Source organism: Pygocentrus nattereri, chromosome 12 (genome assembly GCF_015220715.1).
Source record: "Pygocentrus nattereri isolate fPygNat1 chromosome 12, fPygNat1.pri, whole genome shotgun sequence".
Classification (NCBI taxonomy): Eukaryota; Metazoa; Chordata; class Actinopteri; order Characiformes; family Serrasalmidae; genus Pygocentrus; species Pygocentrus nattereri.
The window spans coordinates 3,348,976-3,371,163 of NC_051222.1; the positions used below are offsets into that span (position 1 = coordinate 3,348,976).

A 22,188-nucleotide genomic window follows, 5' to 3' on the forward strand; every position below is an offset into this window, starting at 1 on the left:
TTTCTGTTAGATTTCTGTCAGCTGACTCTGGATCCCAACACAGCACATCCTCATTTCAGTCTGTCTGACAGCAACAGATTGGTGATGCACAGTGGTAAAGTCCAGCCTTACTCTGATCATCCAGAGAGATTTGACTGGTGGGCTCAGGTGTTGTGTAAAGAGAGTGTGAGTGGACGCTGTTACTGGGAGGTTGAGTGGAGCAGTCGGGGACAGGGGTGGCTGTACGTATCGGTCTCATATAAAGGGATCTGCAGAAAAGGACGGGGTCACGACGGTGTGTTTGGACGCAACAGTCAGTCCTGGAGTCTGGAATGTTCTCCCACTCTCTCGTTCTGGCACAACAGCATTCAGACTGTGCTCTCAGGTCCATCGTCCTCCAGAATAGGAGTGTATGTGGATCACAGTGCAGGAACTTTGTCCTTTTACAGCGTCTCTGACACAGTGACCCTCCTGCACACGGTCCACACCACATTCACACAGCCACTCTATGCCGGGTTCTTTGTTGGTGAAGCTGACTATTCTGTAAGGTTGTTTGATAAGTAATGATTTATGTGTTACAGTTACCATAGATACATGAAGATTATTACTTCCACTTTAGACTTAATTTAAATTGTGTGCTTTCCTTTTTAAGATTCATTGTGTTAACCATCTATTCTTCATGGTTATATGTATCCATTGGTTTGCTTATACTCAAGAGATGATCATTTTAGAATAGCATGTCTTTACGTCTCTCTTTCTCCGACTAAATGGTAATTATAGTTGGTCATGCTGTAGCCACAAAGTAATCAGTTGTACAAAAAGAACAGCAAATCATACAGTGAACAAGAATAGAGTATTATACTGTCTGTAACTTTTCAGCCTAGTTTGCACACTTTGAAGGTATAAAAAGTACTTAAATGTATTTGGCCAGAGGCCAATGTACAAGAGACTGGAATTAGGCAGTCAGTGAGGGAGGAGCACTTGGATAGGCTCAAGGTAGCAGGCCATTAACTGTTTTTGGGCAATGGACAAAGACAGCTGAAATACAGAGCTCCATTCTTTTTTTTTACTCATTTTACATTTTCTTTTCTATTTTTCACTCATTTTAAACAGTTTAAACATTTAATCTGTCATTTAACATTTAATGATCATCATCATGATCATCAACATCAGAAAACTTGTTTTGTCTGACAAGTTCTTCACATAAATCTGGCAAAGACATTGCTGACTGTGCCACATCTTCATTTCTTCACCAGTACAATCTGTCTTACAACTGCATCAAGGTAAAGGGCGGCAACTGTCTAAAAAGATCTAAAATAGAAGATAGTTCAATTTGTTTAACAGTGTTTTGGTCTCTGCATAACTTCATTTGTGATACTGTATTTCATACTTTTGATGTCTTCACTATTATTCTAATATAAGATGGTCAAAAAGAGGAAGACTCTTCTTTGAGTAGGTGGATCTAAACTGTTTCTGTGCATTGTTCAGAAGCTGGTAATGAATGTGTTAAGTGATACTTTTTTAATCCCACTACTGGGGAAATTCCACCTCCACATTTAACCCATCCGTGAAGTGAAACACCACATACACACTAGTGAATACACACACAAATGGTTTCATATTTTATATTGTAAGTGATTTTGGAACACAACTTTAAGTTACTAAATGTATGTGTTTGACAGTTTCTGACTGTTGACTGTGTAGTTTTGCTTGTAAGGATCTACAAAATTAGCATATAGATTAATGCATGTGTCACGATTGGCCCCTCCCAGTCCTGTCCATGTGCTCCTTTGTTTTGGTCTTCCATGTGCGTTTGTTTTGGTTCAAGTCCCCCCTGTTTGGTTACTCTGCCCCTGATTGTGTTCACCTGTCCCTCGTTACCCTTTGTTATTTAAGCCCTGTGTTTGCCCTTAGTGTTTGCCGGTCTTTGTTCGATGTATCATTCTGTTTGTTGGCTTCGTTTGAATCTGTGTTGTTGATTGTATTCTGGTCTGTCATGTCTGAACTCCGTTTTCTCAGTGTTGGCTCTTTGACCCTGGACTGTCTTGACCACGACCCTGGATTTGCCCTTAATAAAAGTCGCTTACCTCCGCACATGCGTCCGCCTCTTCGCTCCCCGTTACAGCATGAGAGAGTAATAAAGATCAACAGAAAAGTAGTATAATCTATAAACTCCACTTACTCAGGTTTTTCACTCTGCTTCTCTGCTACACCATAGGTCAAGTTTTCTCCGGAGCCAATTTATTAATATAGTATTACTGTCAAATCTAGAACATATACCGTGTTTCGGCAGTGGGTCCCAATATTTTACAGTAATGTAAATAAATATAACCATAGCAAAAACATTATGAAATACAGTGCAAAATAAGCTGTTAAACTGTAAAAATGAATGGACCGGAAAATTTGACATACTGACAAACAAAAAAAGGTTTTCATTTTAGGATTGTGCTTAAACAATTGAGAATACAGTGTCACAGAAGCTTTACATATTCTGAATAGTTATTATTATTGTTATTATAATGGGATAGGCTCCAGCATCCCCCATGACCCTGAGGGAGAAGCAGGTTAGAAAATATGTGTGTGTGTGTGTGTATTATTATTATTATTACTATGTAACATTTCAGCCCTATTGATTGTACAATATACATGCAACATGTAGAGATTAGGTTGAAGAACACTGTCTTTCTTTAATAACTTAATATAATCAAAATTTTAAGACATTCATAATCTCAAAGTTTTTTATTTTTGAGATTTTTTTTTAATTTTATATTTTTCTATGTAAAAAATACAGTATATATTTAAGAAAAGGTCAAAGTAATGATGTGTTCAGTTTACCTACAGTGGTATTAGATACTGAATCTCCATGTGGAGTTACAGTGGAGGATGGCGTCGGGTTCTTTCCAGTTACCTCTGAGAAAAAAGACAAATGGACAATAGATTATGAAGAAACTAGAATCCAAATTTTACGGTGAGTGTTCACTAAATGATTTCTATTAAAATAATGCTGTCTCAGATAAAAACTGAAAGTGAAAGGTTTGTCCATTAAAACCATCAGTGTTTAAATTCTGAAAGTCATATGCTCCGTGGTGTCTTTGCAACCAAAGCACATCCTGCAATCATTTTCTGTCAAATTCACAAATGTTGGTCCAAAATCTTGCAAACATCTAAGAAGCAACCAATATGGAGCAGCATGGAATTGTAACCCAGTAAAGAAGCAAGTAGAGATTTTAGAGAAGGAAATTGAATTCACTGGTTCGGATGGCTGTATACTATCATAATGATTTTTGATACACTACAATTGTGCTCGGAAACAGAAGAACTAGTGAACTTCAGTGAACTACCTTGAAATAACCCAGAAAGAAACTTCAATTGCAACTGCAATGTTTTCAGTCCTCATTGTGTGTGTGTGTGTGTGTATGGAACACGCCCATTCAGTCCGAGTAAAAAGAAAATCTCAAAAAAATGTAGCGTGCTAAAGTATTATAGCTATCGGTACCGAAGAAGAAGGAAAACGTAAATCTCTGGCCCTGCACTCCAGTAAAAATAGTCCAACTCAGCTTCTCTCACTCTGACACCAAGTCCAGCGCTTGTAATGGGCTCTCAGTTCATCCAGCACCCCTTTCCCAGTGCAGTCCACAGCCCACCTACCGCAGTGAGAGGAGTGAAGCCCACACTCGGGGCAAACTGAAGGCTTCAGTGCAGCAAGTAGCCCTGTGGCTACTAGTAAATGCAGCGGCTACCGAGCTCAGCGACCAGCTTCTACCGAACTGGGTCCGATTCTGAGCTACTCAACATATTTCGATATTAATAGTCCAAATACACGACACTAAACAACTAAACATTAACACATATTTTGTGTGAAACAGTTATTCCTAAAACCTTTAAGGAACAGCGGTATATGAAATAAACCCAGCTTCATCTGTTAGCCCATCACAGCTACAGCTAATCTACACACTGCTGCCGAGGACATTTGGTTTGGACGCCTCTTTAAGTAAAACCCACCTCAGGTTTAAAAGAATAACCCCTCATATAAACACATTAGGAGTATAGTTTATAACCTAAATGAGTACAAACTAACTTTACAGCTGAGCAGCCAAAATGCTGCTTAAAGGTGGTCTCGTCACAGTCAGTAGGAGAACCAAATGACCACCAGTCCACCGACCTGGCCGCTTCAATAAGCAGAAATGTAGAACTGAACCGTTCAGAGAGCCTCACGGTACCTACCACAGTGAGAGGAGTGAAGCCCACACTCGGGGCAAATGGTGGGCTTCAGAGCAGCTAGTAGCCCTGCGGAGCAGCTGCCGAGCCGAGCTGAGCGACCAGCTTCAACCGAACTGGGTCCGATTCTGAGCTACTCAGCATTTCATACTGAGCCCAAATGGGCGCCAGTTATTATGGCAACCAATGCTTAACAAACTGCATTCTCTCTTAAAGGGACAGGCTCTTAATTTATTTAGAGAGAGAGAGAGAGAGAGAGAGAGAGAGAGAGAGAGAGAGATGGAGAGAGAGAAATAGAGAGAGACGGAGAAAATGAGAAAGTGTGAGAGAGAGAGAGAGATAGAGAGAGAGAGACAGAGAAAATGAGAGAGAGGAGAGAGAGAGAGAGAGAGAGAGAGAGAGAGAGAGAGAAAGAGCAAATTATTTCTTCTTGTTCAGTACGTTTGAAGCATAATACACTGTTGGAAATAAAGGTTCTGTGCAGGTACATGATTTGTTCATCAGGGTACAAACAGTGTAAAATCAAAATGTGTACCCTAAATAAGGTTTTCCTGAGTGGAAAAATAGATATTTGTATCTTTTTATAATCTAAAGTTTTAAAACCGAACAATAGAATAAAAAGCCTGGAGGCGAGCCGGGGTGTGAGGAGTCAATACAACTATAAAAAATATAATTTCTGTGGATTATGATGCAATTATGATCCTTCACTAAAGGTAGAGAGATGTACCCCTGAAGGTACCACCACAGTGACAAGAAGGATACTGCCCCAGTGATAGTGTTGTACCTTTTTTTCTGAGAGTGTAGATTATAAGTTATAATTATGCAGTTACCTTTATGATTAGAATCAGCTCCAAAGATAAAATTAACTGGGCCATGAAAGTCATCTCCTTGTAGAACAGATGCATTGACAGTTCTTCCACTCCCAGCTGTGATGGTCGGGGCTAGTATAATGGCACTAGTACAAAGAATTATGATAGTCCTGCCCCAGTGCTGTAAGTAGCCTAACTAGAATACTTTTATACAAGAGAACTTTCCTGCTATTGTCTAAGCAAGTCCCCATCCACTCCACCCAAGCACCTGCATTCTGCGGATCCTCTAGATCAGCACTCTGTTTTTCTCTGGGTCAGGGTGGAGTTCAAAATTTCAGGATACATATTAAAAATAAAGGATTTTAATTCAGTCCACAATACAATTAGAAAAGGCTGTAGAATCCCCACGACCCTGAGCGAGAAGCAACTTAGGAAATCAGGAATCTGAAATCAGACTTTGGAATCTCAACACATCAGACTTCGAAATCTGAAAACATCAGACTTAGGAATCTGATGAATCTGGAGATATTCCCTATGGAGAAATGATCTTAGGTCTCAGTCTCATGAAACAAGACTCAGAGCTGTTATTTTTGCAAAGGGAGACAATTCATTTCCATGTTCAAAACACCTTCAAAAAAGATGAATGAAAGTGTGTCACATTTCAAACAAACAAAAGCTGAGATTTTCTGGATCATAAAGTGGTTTTCAGATTAATTTGAAAACAAAATACTCAGCCAATCCTTCCGTAGTGTGCTAACTTTGTCCCAAATGAGCACAAATACCAAATACCCCTGCAAGAGCCTCCTTGTGCAGACCAGCTTTGTTCTCAACTGGGTGAATTATTGTAAACTTGACTTATTATAATGTCGTTATAACACCTCCCATAAAGATGTGCTCCACTCCTTCTATGCTTTGCAGAACTTGTCATGAGTGGATTTCCCTCAGCCTTTTTTCTTATGGACAGCCATATAATCATTATTGTAGTAAATATCAACAGTTGCTGATTATGAAGCACTAAAGTCTTTTTGCTCAACTGGGTTTTATTTAGGGCTGTGACTACATCACATTTTTGTATGTACCATTGAGCTTTATTATCTGGTGCAGCCTGAATAAGCATCTTCCTCCCATAGGACGGCTTGTTTGCCAGTGTGCTGTTATTTTCAGAAATAAATGGAGAGCATGCTGGTTAGCAATGCTGGTTAGCAATGCAAAGCAGAATGAAAAGGATTTTGACTGAACTAAATGTGTTTTGTGTGATGTGCAGGTTAAGATTATCTTGACTTCTGTAGATGTGCTGCTACTGGTGACATGCTACCGTTTAGCTTGAAAAACTTTGACGATTTAGTTTCAGTCCGACTCAAAAGTCACAAAAGTCACAAAAAGCACAAAAGTAAAAATATCCATGTTTTTAAAGGCTTTTACAGTCTAAAGTCTTTTAATTATGTTCATGTTTAGTTTATGATAATAAATAGATCAAAACCTTGGTCAAAACGCATGGTAGCTTTGAAAAAAAAACCCAGAATATCTACAAAATAAAAAATAGGACAAACATACGAAAATTAATAAAAAAATAATTGGACAAATAATTTAGATAAGAGTGTCTGATGGATATGAATAAATAAATATAAAAAGACAGGTTGCAAGATAAACACCCTCCAATATCTGTAGGTGTGTGTGTGTGTGTCTAAATGTATTGTTGCCACTAGAGGGTGATATTGATCAGTTAAGCAGGTCATGCACCCAAAACAAAACTGAAAGTATCTGAGAAAGAAGAATACAGACACTAACTGGACTCTGCATTATAGCGTAATATAATGTAGGTTTCTTTTTTAAAAACACTGTACATGTGAAGATTATGCACTTTCATACATATTTCTCTCAAGAGGTGTAAGACTGATGGTTGGAGTTAAATTATAGTCACTTAACGTGTATATATATATATATATACACCACACAATTATCATGAATGAACTGCACTTTCAAGCCCCCACCAGCGTCTGAGACGAGGGGCCTCTACCTCGCACTCCTGATACATCACAGCAACCAGTGTTTTGAAAGTGAGCACCTCTATTCATGATCAGTGTAGAGAAAACTCAGGAGGTTATTCTATCCTAAACACACACACTTATCGAGGAGCCAGCATCATAAAGTCTAAATCCCACATAGAGCGGTTCAGTGAATGTGGTGTTGAATGTGTGTAGGTGGTTCAGTGTGTGTGTGCCAGGAGAGACGCTGTAGAAGGACAGAGTCCCGCTTGGACAGTCCACATACACTCCTACTCTCTTAGAGCTGGAGGAAGGGGCAAGAATCTCAGTTTTGTCACTGTTGTGACAGACAGAGTAAGTGTTATCAGAGAAGCAGTACAGAATCCAGGACTTGTTATTCCATCCAAAATCACAGTCATTGTTGCTTCCTTTCCTGATGATTGATTTATATGTCAGAGCTATAGCAGCTTTCCACCCGCTCCACTCCGCCTCCCAGTAGCAGAGTCCAGTCAGACGCTCTCTACACAGAACCTGTTGATACTCATCAAATCTCTCTGGATGATCAGGATACGACTGCTGCTCTCTCACGCATACCACCTTTCTGTTCTGCTCACACAGAGAAAGATGTGTGTGTGCTGTGTTTGGGTCCAGAGTGAGCTCACAGGAATCTGCACATAAAGAAAGAGATTAGAGGAGAAAACAGGACTCGCTAGAAGAGAGATTAGAGGAGAAAACAGGACGTGCAAGAAGAGAGATTAGAGGAGAAAACAGGACACTCAAGAAGAGAGATTAGAGGAGAAAACAGGACACTCAAGAAGAGAGATTAGAGGAGAAAACATGAACGCAAGAAGAGAGATTAGAGGAGAAAACAGGACACGTAAGAAGAGAGATTAGAGGAGAAAACAGGACATGCAAGAAGAGAGATTAGAGGAGAAAACAGGACTCGCAAGAAGAGAGATTAGAGGAGAAAACAGGACACACGAGAAGAGAGATTAGAGGAGAAAACAGGACACGTAAGAAGAGAGATTAGAGGAGATAACAGGACACACGAGAAGAGAGAATAGAGGAGAAAACAGGACACGTAAGAAGAGAGATTAGAGGAGAAAACAGGACACGTAAGAAGAGAGATTAGAGGAGAAAACAGGACACGTAAGAAGAGAGATTAGAGGAGAAAACAGGACACGCAAGAAGAGAGATTAGAGGAGAAAACAGGACACGCAAGAAGAGAGATTAGAGGAGAAAACAGGACACGCAAGAAGAGAGATTAGAGGAGATAACATGTTTTTGTGTGTGTTTACTTACATTTCTTTGGTCCCGGGTTGATTCTGATCTTACCTCCATGTTCCACTCTGGTGAAAAACACACACACACACACACACACACAGGTGAAAGGCCATTTTATACTGCAGATATAATACTGATCTTATTTAGAGCAAATACAAAACAAACATAAATCTAAAATGACTGCTTTTACAAATATCAAAAAAAAAGTCACACCTTAGAAAAGTCACATCTTGGTAAAAAGAAAATCAAATAAAACATCAAAAAGGAGCACAGAAAATATTGTCTGCTTTTAGTCATTACAATCACCAAAATATTGACTCATAATTTGATACAGAAATACGAATCACTAGCTGAGATTTAAAGACTTAAATTGATTTAATTCACTCTAACTAGTAAACATTTCTTCAGACACAATTACTGAGACATTATAACATAAAATATACAATATATCATATATCAATACATATTTTCGAAAAGGTTAGAGAACATAATTATACTACACGCCATTGAAATTCCATTTAAAAGACATATTGCATCCATACACGCTGCCTTGTCTCCAGCTTTTTATTTTATGGTTCTTTTTCAAAACATTGAGTCATGAGTAAGTATACACATGTAACTTTTCTTTAGAAAATAAGACTTTCTTAAGGTAGCCATTTATTGTTTGACATCTGGATTGTATGTGGATATACTTTGGCTGGATTCCATTTACTCTTTTCACTGAAATGCATTCCAATGTGACTAGATTCATTTCCGATTTTCTTTCCCTGCATAAAAAGCACAATTACTTTTTTTCCAGTTACCAAATGAATCAACAAAGTTTGGCTTGGATGCTTTCAGTTTAAAAAGGCACTTAGTTTGGAAATAACTCTAGCTTCTCGTATATTGTGCCTTTTTAAACATATTTATTTATTTACGTAATTGATGAGAGGAGTCACAGACAAAAACAGGGTTCTTCAGGAGTCACAGACAAAAACAGGGTTCTTCAGTTCTTCAGGTTCTTCTGTATAATTCTGTACCTCTTGCTGAACACACACACGCACATATGCACACTCTTGTACATACCTAAGTGTGTTGAGTGCGCAGTGTGAATCCTCCAGTCTAGCAGATAGTAGCCTCACTCCTGACTCTCCTGGGTGGTTGTAGGTCAGATCCAGTTCATTCAGGTGTGAGGGGTTTGATGTCAGAGCTGAAGCCAGAGAAGAGCAACCTTCCTCTGTGATCATACAACCAGATAATCTGTAGAAAGACAGGAAATGTGGGGCGTTCAACTGTAGTGATGCACTTTCTGACTCAGCTATGAAAAATTTGTATTTTTTATGCACAATACAACCACAAAATTAAGGTAATACATGTATCATTATCAATTGGTACTTCAGCAAAATCACTTCATTTTTATGGCGTGACACTCTGACACATTTTATGCTGGTCTTTATTGTTTTAGATTAATTTTTAATCTGATATGGAATATTTTAAAAGAATAATTCTTTATTCTTTATTATTGTTTAGCTAACAATGTGTTTTACTTTAATTATTTCATTTTTATTGAAGAATCAAGGAACAAAATCACTGATAAACAATTGTTGTTCTGGCAAGTAATTATTCTGTTCCAAGGGATTCTGGCCAATCTGGCAACTCTGACCAGCTTGAAAGTCAGCCAAGGGGGCAGTGAGCACACTTGCCCGGAGCATTGGGCAGCCCTATCCATGGTGCCTGGGGAGGTTAGGTGCCTTGTTCAAGGGCACTTCAGTCATGGACTGTCAGCCAAGGAGATCAAACCGGCAACCTTCCGGTCACAAGGCTGGTTCCCTAACCTCCAGCCCATGACTGCCCCCACCCACAACTGCCCCAACAAAACAAAGCAGTAAAGCTTTTGTTTTCATAAAAAATATGTAGGTTTCAGTCTTTGCCTTTTTTGAATATTTTAATCATCAATTTTATTGAATATTAGACCTTTGAGGCCAGAAAAGGGCCTTGCCCACGCTACTCCAATAAAATATCTTGGAATGCTGAAGCATCAAGATTTCCCTTCACAGGAACCTAAGGGCGTTAGGCCAACCCCTGCTTTGTGGCTGAGTAGTTGTTGCTCCAAAGTGCTTCCATTTTACAATGATAGTTCTTACAGCAGATCTAACCAGATGGAAGTTTCACACACTGACTTGTGGTAGAGGTGACATCCTACTGCCAGGGTTTACCTATCAAGACTTTTTTAATTTCACCTGTTAGCAATGGGTGTGGCTGAAACACCCGAACTCAATAATTAGGAGGTGTGTCCCAATACTTTTATGTATAAATTTACATCTCCTGGCAGAATTTGTGAAACATTGGCCATTGCTTGAAAAATATGACTTATATGCATAAAACTTTCATTTGTTTAGGTGTAATGCTCATATGAAGCCAATTTTCTAAATTAATTTCTGAAATTATAAATGAAACCACCCAAATGGCTATGATCAAAAGTTTACATACCCTTGCATCTTTGGCCTGAGAATATACACATTTGTTTGATTGCAATTAATGCCAGTGTATAAATAGTCTATGATTTCTTAACACTTGAGAGACCTCTGCACACTTCATCCAGGGCTGCAATGACTTTGTTGGATACTCAAAAGAACTGTCAAAGGACCTGTGAGAAAAGATAGTTGAACTTTATAAATCAGAGAAATGACATAAAAAGATGTCAAAATATTTGAAAACTATAACTGTATCTACACCTGAAATACAGGCTTCTCTGCCAAAAAGTGGTGTGGCTATTTTACGTTGCACATTAAGGGAAGGAACTTGAAATCAATGGGCTGCACAGTCAAGCTGCCAGAAAAAAAGCAGGTACTGTGCCAATACCACAAAATAGCCTGCTCACAATGTGCCAAATAGCACCTAGACAAGCCTTCAAAAGCAAGTCAATTGGAGTGATGATAGCAAAATTGAACCTTGTGGTCACAAACAAAAAAAATTATTTTTTATAGGAGGAGCAAGGCTTATGATGAAAAGTATGCCTTCCCTGTATTAAGCATCAAGGTGGATCTCTGATTTGTATCGTGTGTGTGTTCTACTGAGGCACAGGGAATTTAGTCAGAATAGTTGGCAAGATGCTTGCATGTTATTAGAAAATACTGAAGGACAATTTGCCTTCATCAGTTCAGAAGCTGCATATGGGGTGACTTTCTAAAATGACAATTATTCAAAACACAAGGCCAAGTCAACCCTTCAGTGCCTACAGTTGAAAAGAAATGTTATATAGAATAGTTTTCTGACCTCAAAACCATTTAGCCACTCTGAGGAGATCTGAAATTTGCAGTTCATATAAAAGAACCAAAGAGTTTACAGGTCCAAGAAGCTTTTTGCCAAAAAGAAAGGTCAACTTTTCCACCAGAGAAAATTAAGGGTTTCATCTAAAGCCTGCATGCTAAAGGAGTCAAGACACAGTAATAAGATCTAAGGGTATGCAACTTTTGAATGGAGACCATCTCTGTATTTTCTTTATTGTTTTGTTTAATGATTTTATAATTATGTGATGCCTTGTAGTTTAATATGAATGCTATCAAAATTAATATGTTTTACCTGATTACTCATATTTTATTTAAAGAATGGAACACATACTAAAATTCTGCCAGGGTATGTAAACTTATGAGTAGAACTGTATGTGAACTAACCATTTTATAGTGTGAAAAAATGTTAAATTTCAGAAAGTAGCTCATGGTAGAGCATGGCTTGTTAAGCGTAGGAGATTTTCTAGTTGGCCTCTGAAAGTCAGCCAGACAAAGCAGGACTGGAATATTGGAAAAGTGGTCACACGGGGCAGAAATCCTGTCTCTGGTGGTGGATTATGCTGAGAAGCATTAATATCGCAAAGCAAGAAGGTCAAGAAGGTGCTGACCACTTAGCCAGCCATAACCAAAACTGCTGGAGGTACAGACAGGTTTGCAGATGTTGTGGACACACATAGCATTTATTAAGAACACACGAAACGTTAACATGAAAACATTTTTATGATACAGTGTAACTGTCACAGGACATATGTAACACCATGTGTAATGTCATTTGTTGTTTGTATGTTTTCAGGTTGTATGAAGATGTAACTCACTCCCTTTTCTGAGCTACATGTGTAATGTAAACACTATGCCATTTTCAACAAGAACTGGGCCACTGCCTACTTTTTCACCAGTCCTATAATGAGTTGAGAATTGGGGGACTTTTGATCTCAATTTACCAACTTCTATATCAGATTTTTGGCTGATCCTACATCAAACTCAGCCTATCCTTATTAAGAGAAGAGGATATGCAGACTTTCAGGATTACAAGAGTGCACTGATCCTTTCCCAGAGGATCAACAAAGGACTGACTGATTAATGTAATTATATACTTTTTCTCTGCTTTTCCTCTCAAACTTTGGCGTGGTGATTGTCCTACAATACTGCGTTATTACAGAAACAGGTTTAGTCCTCTGTGTAGGAACTAGTCCTCCTTGTATTATTCAGTATTTTTCTATGTTTATATGTTGTATATAAATTACTTTATATGTTGCCTTACATTTTCAGCACTCTTTAATTTTTAATAATTGTTTTATTATTAAACATTGTGAACATTTTATCGGTTTGTGTTTCTTTATCAGAGAACTACGAGGGAAAAAGAGGAAAAAGAACTGCAAAAAAAGAACGGCATCACTATGACAGTAGTTTAAATACAGTGCAAAAAGAAAGAAAGAAAGTTTTGTGAAGCAGATTTGTTAAAATATGGTTGGAAATGCTCTAATTGCAATCTACTAGTTTGGATCAGGACATTGCTAGTCAGAATTTTTGTATAATTTTGTTTCATTAGTGAAAGTGTAACTGAATAGAATAAACTGAAAGCTAACCTGAGAATTTGCAGTTTACAGTGTGAATCCTTCAGTCCAGCAGAGAGCAGCACCACTCCCATATCCTGCAGGTCATTGTGACTGAGGTCCAGCTCTTTTAAGGAGTTTTCCAGTTTCAAAACTGATTCCAGATATTCACAAGTCTTTTTCCCAAGACTACACAAAGCTAGTCTACAAAAAAGAGCAAATACAGATGTAATGAACTGAAAAAAAAGGATTTTTTAAAGGAGACACCAAAAACGTAATTAAGGACCTGAGTATCTCATTTTACCAGTTGTTGTAAATTTAGATTAATATATACAATTTAGTAATGAATGACTGACAAAAAGCTGACCTGAGTATCTGAAGTTGGCAGTGTGAATTCTTGAGACCAGCAGAGAGCTTCTCAACTCCTGAATCCTGCAGTTCATTATTACTGAGGTCCAGCTCTCTCAATGCTGAATCTGAACTCAGAACTGATGCGAGAGTTTCACAGCCATCCTTACTCAGATTACAATGATCCAACCTTGACATAAAATAAACAAAATTATGTGATTCCTATACTACACATAGTCTAGCTTATTTATGTTTATTTTGATTTACTTATTTATTCATTTATTCATTTTTTCTTGACTGCTAAAACACATCTTAAAAAAAACGAGGTCAAATGAATCTTCATTGTCACTTTCTTAACAGAAGACTTGTAGATAGATCACTTGTACATAGTTACAGCTGTTAAATTGGCAATCAGTTGCCATTGATTCCTGAGTGTAAGTATGGGTTAAGGAAGATGGAGACAAGACAGGTAATAAGTAAATGTCCCAATATACTCTGTGTACAGTTTGAGTGTATTGACAGATATCTATAGATTTTACTCTGGATGGGCAGAATGGGCAGTATGGGCAGTTCTTTTTCTTTTCTTAAATTTACCCAGATATCTGTTCATAAGCTCTAATTGATACTCAAATATCAGAATTAGTCGGATGGAACATTCTTAATGAACATACATATGCAGTACGATTCAAAAGTAAAAAAAAAATTCTCATTCAATGTTTTTTCTTCATTTTTAATATTTTATATGATCCCATTTCCAAAAATGTAGGGACACTATGCAAAATGTAAATAAAAACAAAATGCAATGATGGCAGATATCCCTATATTTCATAGAAAATAGTACAAAGCTACAAAGACAACGTATGAAATGTCAAAACTAAGAAATCTTATTGTTTATTGAAAAATATTCGCCTATTTTGAATTTACGTACATATGCCTACATGTTCCAAAAAAGTTGGGATGGGGAGAACAAAAGGCTGATAAATTTGCATACTGCTAAAAATACCTTGTATTTGCAAAAATGTGTATTTGTTTGCCATTATCTTTGGGCACTTGGGTGGCACTGCATTAAAAACAGACATGATTCTGTAGTGAAATCACTGCATGGGCTCAGGTACACTTCTGAAAACTACTGTCTGTGAACACAGTTTGTTGTTGCATCCATAAATGCAAGTTTAAACTGTACATAAACAGGATCCAGAAATGCTGCCACCTTCTCTGGGCCTGAGCACAATTTAAGTGGACAAGGATCCTGTGGTCTGACAAATCAACATTTGAAATTCTTTTTGGAAATCATAAACAGTATTCAGGTGGTATGTGGTGCATTGGTGCACATGGCATGAATAGCATGCATATCTGTGAAGGCAACATTAATGCTGAACAATATATACATGTTTTGACAGCATATGCTGCCATCCAGATGATGACTTTCTCAGAGAAAGCCTTGCTTACTTAAGCAAGACAATGCCAAAAAACACTGCATGCTATACATGTTATGCATTATAACAGCATTGCTCTTAACAGCATTAAGAGTCTGGATGCTTAACTGACCTGCCTGCAGTCAGGACCTGTCACCCACTGTAAATATGACAAATGTGACCCTGAATTGTTGAGCAGTTGAAATCCTATATCAAACAAGACTGGGAAAACATTTCAATTTCAAAACTACAGCAGCTGGTCTCTTCAGGTCCTAAACAATGACAAAGTTTATTAAAAAAAGAGGTGATGAAACAAAGGGGTACTAATGCCCCTATCTCAACTTTTTTGAAAATGTTGTTGGCATTAAAGTCCACATGGGCATACAAAATAATTTTCAAAAACCAGTTAAATTTCTTAGTTTCAACATTTGATATGTTGTTTTTGTAGTATTTTCCTTTAAAATATGGTTTACATGATTTGCATATCATTGCCTCCCATTTTTATTGTACATTCTTCACAGCACTCCAACTTTTTTTGGTCAAATTGCTGCAAAGACGCCACTACTGAGGAAGAACACCAAGTAGAGCCAAGAAACGCAAGGAATAGACATTAGATCAGAGGATTTCTGTACTTTAGTCTCATGAGTTGAAATTTTAAATTTTTGGTTCCACTTTTCATGTGAAGTGCAGAAAAAGTGAGCAGATGCTTTTCTACATATGTTGCTTACACCATGAAGCATGGAAGATGAGGTGTGATAGTGTGGGTGTGCTTTGCTGGTGACACTGTTGGTGATTTATTCAAAATTCAAGATACACTTCACCAGCATGGCTATGCCATTCCATCTGGCTTGCACTTAGTGGGACCATCATTTGTTTGTCAATGAACCCAAACACAACTCCAGGCTATGTAAAGGCTGTTTGACCAAGAGGGAGAGTAATAGGGTGCTGTGTCAGATGAATTGGCCTCCACAATCACTTGATCTAAACTTAATTGAGATAGTTTGGGATAAATTGGACCACTGAGTGAAGAAAAGCACTATCAAGTGCTCAGCATTTGACAGTTGCCAGGAAAGCAGTACTTGTCTGACTGCATTATGCCATGTGTAAAGTTTGGTGGAGGGGGGATTACAGTGAGGGGTTTGTTTTTGAGGATTAGGGCTCGGCCCCTTAGTTCCAGTGAAAGGAACTCTTAATGCTTCAGTACCAAGAGATTTTGGACAATTTCATGCTCCCAACTTTGTGGGAACAGTTTGAGGACGGCCCCTTCCTGCTCCAACATGACTGCACACCAGTGCACAAAGCAGGTCCATAAAGACACGGATGAGCCAGTTTGTTGTGGAAGAACTTGACTGGCCTGCACAGAGTCCTGACCCCAACCCTAAAGAACATGACAAAGGCTGGCTCAGAACACGAGAACACGAGAAGCCAGGCCTTCTCGTCCAACATCAGTGTCTGACCTCACAAATGCACTTCTGGAAGAATAGTGAAACATTCCCATAAACACACTAATAATCCTTATGGAAAGCCTTCCCGGAAGAGTTGAAGTTATAGCTGCAAATGGTGGACCAACATCATATTAAACCCTATGGATTGAGAACAGAATGTCACTCAAGTTCATATGCATGTGAAAGCAGATGAGAGAATACGTTTGGCAATATAATGTAGTTTTGATGTCTTCAGTATAAATCTATAATGTCAAAAGTAAGACAAATAAAAAAACATTGAATTAAAAGGTCCAAGCTTTTGACTGATATTGCATACTTTGAAATCCAGTTGGAAATATCATTTCATTCTGGCTGAAAAGAAGCTGGGGTGTATAGTAATTAAATAAAGGAATGTCTATGCATGAGGTATTGCTCTCTATTAGAAAGTATAATGGAACCACTGGCTGGAAACAGCATTACATGTATCAAGGGTGGTAATACTACTAGTTTGCAAGCAATCTCAAGACATATAACCCAGCTCAGCATGCTAAACTGGGATTGGTACATAGAGCAGGAGAGGGAAAATCAAATCAACTGTCAATAGCTGCTTTTGCAAAAGTTGCAAAGTGCAAACCCATTAGTGAAAACAAGGGGGAATGCACTCCTTTCACTTTGTGAAGGGCATGCTGCTGTTGAAAATGAGTCAAAAGGTTATTGTTCAAAGTGATACTACAACCCCTGAAGAATTATCTTTCATATTTCCGCTCAGTTACTACTGCACAATTTTAAATTCATGATTTGAATAATTAAACACAGTTTTCTGCTAGAGATGTGCTTCCAGGTTCAAGACCAGGCTGTCCATAAGGCTGCCTTGTAGCCCATGCTGTACAACCTATACACCCATGACTGTATTACCAAGCACAATGGTAACATCATCAAGGTCACTAACAAAAAGAAAGTAGTGGGCCTCATCGCTAAAAACAAAGAGGAAGTTTACAGAGAAGGTGAAACTCCTCATAGAGTGGTGCACGGACAAAAGTCTCATCCTCAGTTTAGGCAAAACCAAAAAGAAGACTACTACTACTGCAGATTGAAAGGCCCTGCAAAGGGTGGTGAAAACTGCCCATTCCCTCACTGCAGGTGTCCTCCCACCCATATAGGACATTTTACAATAAACTATGTCTGAGGACAGCCAGCACTATCAACCCCAGACCTCTCACACCCCAGCCGCTTCCTGTTCCACTGCCATCTCAGAAGAGATATAACATTTGAGCCAGAGCCATGAGGTTCAACAACAGTTTCTACTCTCGAGCTGTTAAACTGGACACACCCACAGCATGCACTAGACCATGAATACCAACGCTACTCGGACTATGTGCACACTGCACGGTGATCTAATTACAAACTCTTACATGTCACTGCTGACTGACATCTTATACACATGAACTGAATACACTTAGTTTACACACTGGATCTACCTCTAAGGGACACAGAGAATGCTGAGAATGCAATTACTAATAACTGAGTAACTGAGCACTGCAGTGGAACTTCTTAGAAAATACAAAATCTATAAGTATAAGAACTGAAGACTGATAGGCTCTCTTCTTTTTTTTGGATTCTTTTGGTATAAAATAAAACGTTAAAGGACAACACATAAAACACAGATTTATTTACATCACGTTAATTACTGTGCATTCCTACTTATGTTAAGAGGTCATCTGACTGAAATTGCTTTTCTTTATAATTATATGAAGCCAAACAATCTAAAAGTACTGGAGGGATTACTTTCATCTGCTGATCCTGTAGATTAGATAACTGAAATGAATGCTTCACCTGATCTTAAGTATAATGAAAGTTATACTTACAGAGCTTGTCTTGTGTTTTTCACCACTCGCAATAGTCTCCACAGTCCTTCATCTGATGGTTTGTATTTTTTCAACTCAAACTTCTCTTGAGACTCCTCTGACATCAGCAACACAAACACCAGAGTTGACCACTGTGTATTTGAGAGTTCCTGTCTTGAGAGATCTCCTGAGTTCAGGTATTCCTGAATTTCACTTGTGAGAGAATTGTCCTTTAGTTCACTCAGACAGTAAAAGAGATTGATGCTTTTTTCAGAGGATCCTATCTTCTTGATCTTTCTTTTAATGTAGTCTACAGTGCCCTCCAAACTTTCTTCTTTGACGTCCATTTCTGGCTGTAGACTCTTGAGAAGTCTTTGGTTGGAACACAGAGAGAGGCCGAGGAGGAAACGGAGAAAAAGGTCCAAGTGTCCATTTTCACTCTTAATGGCCTTCTTCACTGCTGTCTTGAGGAGATCACCCAGTTTATGTGTGAACTTCCACTTTATTTTCTCCAGTGTGGTTTGAAGGAGTGGGTTACCTTTATCTTTGAATGTGAGGAACACAAAGACGGCAGCAAGAAACTCCTGGAAACTCAAATGGACAAAGCTGAAGATCTTCTCATCCTTTTTAAAGATTTGTGTACAAACTCCAGAGTACACTACAGCTTCATCAACATCAATGTCACATTCTTTCAGATCCTTCTCATAGAATATGAGCTGTCCCTTTTCTAACTGAAGAAAGGCTAAGTTTCCAAGCTTCAGAATGCCCTCTATTCCTAGTCTCTCAGATGATGAAACTGTGCTGTTCTTGTTCTGCATTGCGCTGTATTTATCATTCTTTTGACTTGTGTGAAACAGCAGGAAACGGGTGTACATTTCAGTAAGAGTTCTAGGGGCATTTTTTAAATTTCTGCCCTCCTTCAACATTTCCTGAAGCACAGTGGCTGAGATCCGGCAAAAGACTGGAATGTGACACAAGATATGAAGACTTCTTGCTGTCTTTATGTGTGAAATAATTCTGCTGGCTTTATCGTGGTCTTTGATTCTCTTTCTGAAGTACTCCTCCTTCTGTGGGTCATTAAATCCACGTATTTCTGTAACACGCCTAAAGTACTTGCGTGGAATCTGTTTGGCTGCTGCAGGTCGGGAGGTTATCCAGATGAGAGCAGAGGGAAGCAGCTCTCCTTTGATGAGATATGTTATTAGTTTATCAACAGTGGTCTTCTCTTGCACTCTAGATGGTTTCTTTTGATTAAAATCCAGACATATTTTACTTTCATCCAGTCCATCTAATATGAAAACAGTGCTATAATTAACATTTAATATCTCCATTATGTTACTATCTTGGAGATCATGATGAACATAAAATAAAAGTTCTGTGAGGGTGTACATTTCATCTTTGATCAAGTTTAGCTCCCGAAAGGGAAGAAACAGAATGAAATCTAAATCCTGGTTGCATTTGTCTTCAGCCCAGTCAAGAATAAACTTGTGTACAGAGGCTGTTTTTCCCACTCCTGCTATTCCCAATGTAAGTACTTTAGTACCAAGCACATTTTGATTGGACTGTACCTTGAAAATGTCACTGAACTTGATTGGTTTTTCTTCTATTTTGGGATAAAAACCCTCTATCTGTCTCACTTCATGCTCAGTGTTCACTCCTCCTGTGCAGCCTTCAATCACGTAGAGTTCAGTATAAATGTCTTCTAAAGGCACATAATCACCTTCCAGTGAAGTTCCTTCATACAAGTTAATAAAATTGGTCTTGTATTGCTTTTTCAGTATCATTTTGGTGTCAAGGTGTTCTCCTGTGGTAAAATAATATTTAGCGATTAGTAGTAATGTGTGGTAAAGAAAATAAGTGTCTGTATATTATTTTGTGACATGCAGATACATCATACAAAATTTTCGGAGATGCAGATGCATCAAAGAAAATTTCTTTTCCCGTATGACTTTTCAACACATTCCTTTAGCACTTTAGACTTATAACTTCCACCATTAATAAAGAATAAGAAGAAATCAGTAAGATATATTATACTGTAATGCAACTCTTGCTTATTGTTATTATTATTATTATTACTGCTAAGGGTATCAGTAAAGACCGTAAGTTGTGAATCGGTCAGATTCTTTAATTATTGTGTAAATTTAACTATAATCTAATAAATATACAGATTTATTCGATTTTTTACCTTCACATGCAAACCCAATTCCAGTAGGGAAAAAGCAAATAAAACAGTAAAAAAACTATATATAATTAATGTTTATTAATGATAAGCTAGGACATATGCATATTTATCATTGTGTTACATCATATTTACTTTTAACAATGTTGACTAATTTGAGAACGAGGGGCAGTCATGGGCTGAAAGTCAGGGAACCAGCGTTGTGACCAGAAAGTCGCCGATCCCCTGAGCCGACTGTGTGTACATGAAGTGCCCTTAAGCAAGGCACCTAACTCCCAACTACTCCCTAGTCACTGTGGATAGGACTGCCCACTGCTCTGGGCAAGTGTGCTCACTGCCTCCTAACATGTGTGTATACACACTCACTACTGTGTATGTGGTGTTTTAGTAGATAAATGGGTCAAAATGTTGAGGTGAAATTTCCCGGTGTGGGACTAGGAAGGCTCACTTAACTTAACTAGAGACACCAAGTGTTGTAGTTGTACAAGTGGATTTTCCTCTTCTTGCTAGATTATTCCTAGATTATTCCTACTCAGTAGCCTGGAATCTCAATTTTCATATGTTGTGTGTCATAATGTTTTCAGTGGAAGAGAGGTCTAGACTGTAGGCCCATTTAGGGTATTTCTTCATATGAAGTCTCTTACTGCGCTCTCTTACTAAGATGGCATGCTCTTATAACATAGAATATGGCTTGCATTTGTCTTGCTGAAACAAGCTATATGTATTTGAAAAAGACATCATCATAACTGCAGTATATGTTGCTCCAAAATGGTTATGTACCTATTTACCTAGCGCTCATTGTGCCATCACAGATGTGCAAGTTACCCATGCCATTCGCACTAATGTACCCCCATATCGTTATGGATGCTGACTTCTTTTACTTTGCCTTGATTACCGCTAGGATGATCCTCTTCCACTTTGGCCCAGAGAGCAAGAATTATAATTATTTGAAAGGTGTACATTTCCACTGCGTCTCTGATGAGCTTTAGAAAAGACAAGTCATTTCTGGATGTTGTTGATATACAACTTCCACTTTACATAGACTACTAACTTGCATTTATAGATGCAGGGGCAAACTGTGTTAACTGAGCAGGGATTACTCCGGAGCCCCTGTGGTTATATTCATATTCACATTATATTCAATCATATTTTAATTCAGTGCCATCTGAGCACCATAGGCATTCAAATATTGTTTTTTATTTCTTTTTTTTTGGCCTTACTTTTTTGCACACAGATATTTCTCAAGAGTCTCTGAATCTTTTAATAGTGTTATGGACTCACAACCCACGATATAATCGCTTTGCGTGAAAAGTTCCAAAATATGTGGTTTTGATCCTTCCAAAAACCTCCTAGTCTTACAACATATTAGAAGATATTAACATATCTAGTCTGTGTGATGCTTTCAGTTACATATCGGCAAACGGTAGTTAACAAATCACTGCTTTCTGTTTTTAATTTGCATTTAACTACTGCAAAACATTTTTGCAGCTGGGTTTATAGAATGTGTTCTCCATACAGGAAGAACTGAGATACATTTAGAAGTTATACATTGCATTGTGGATTTAATACACATTAAAATATATAATCAAGTTGATGTCATATGTATTGAATATATAAAGACATGAAGTGAAGTGATTACCTGTAGCGAGAGCATCTGAGTCTCCAGTCTGAACTGCAGTGGAGGACACTGCGGAACGTTTTCCAGGTATCTCTTCACATCTGTCTCTACCTGAGAGAGAACATCAGTACAGTTCAGGCCCCTGAAAGACTTTTACCACAACTGTAGCTGCAGCTGTCTGTCAAGAAGAATGCCATTCACAACAAAATGACTTGAAAAACACTAACATCAGGGATTATTACAGTTCATTCCATTACAGGTTT

The 22,188-nt window shown here is 38.2% G+C and overlaps 1 protein-coding gene across 11 annotated transcripts in view; it reads right to left on the reverse strand.

The window, feature by feature from the left end:
• Positions 1 to 6,794: 6,794 nt before the first annotated feature.
• The window catches only part of LOC108410790 (NACHT, LRR and PYD domains-containing protein 12-like), a 42,135-nt gene continuing 26,741 nt past the window's right edge, over positions 6,795 to 22,188 (reverse strand). For 6 of the 11 annotated variants that reach the window (XM_037543669.1, XM_037543666.1, XM_037543667.1 and 3 more), the window contains 7 exons: positions 21,947 to 22,036; positions 18,150 to 19,932; positions 13,465 to 13,635; positions 13,131 to 13,301; positions 9,341 to 9,514; positions 8,294 to 8,340; positions 6,795 to 7,659 (listed from right to left, as the gene is read on the reverse strand). In XM_037543669.1, the coding sequence (XP_037399566.1) occupies positions 7,118 to 7,659; positions 8,294 to 8,340; positions 9,341 to 9,514; positions 13,131 to 13,301; positions 13,465 to 13,635; positions 18,150 to 19,932; positions 21,947 to 22,036 (2,978 nt within the window). In that variant the 3' untranslated portion in view covers positions 6,795 to 7,117. Of the gene's footprint in view, positions 7,660 to 8,293; positions 8,341 to 9,340; positions 9,515 to 13,130; positions 13,302 to 13,464; positions 13,636 to 18,149; positions 20,206 to 21,946; positions 22,037 to 22,188 lie in introns of those variants that run through there. The other 5 variants (XM_017682053.2, XM_037543671.1, XM_037543670.1 and 2 more) reach the window with 5 other exon arrangements.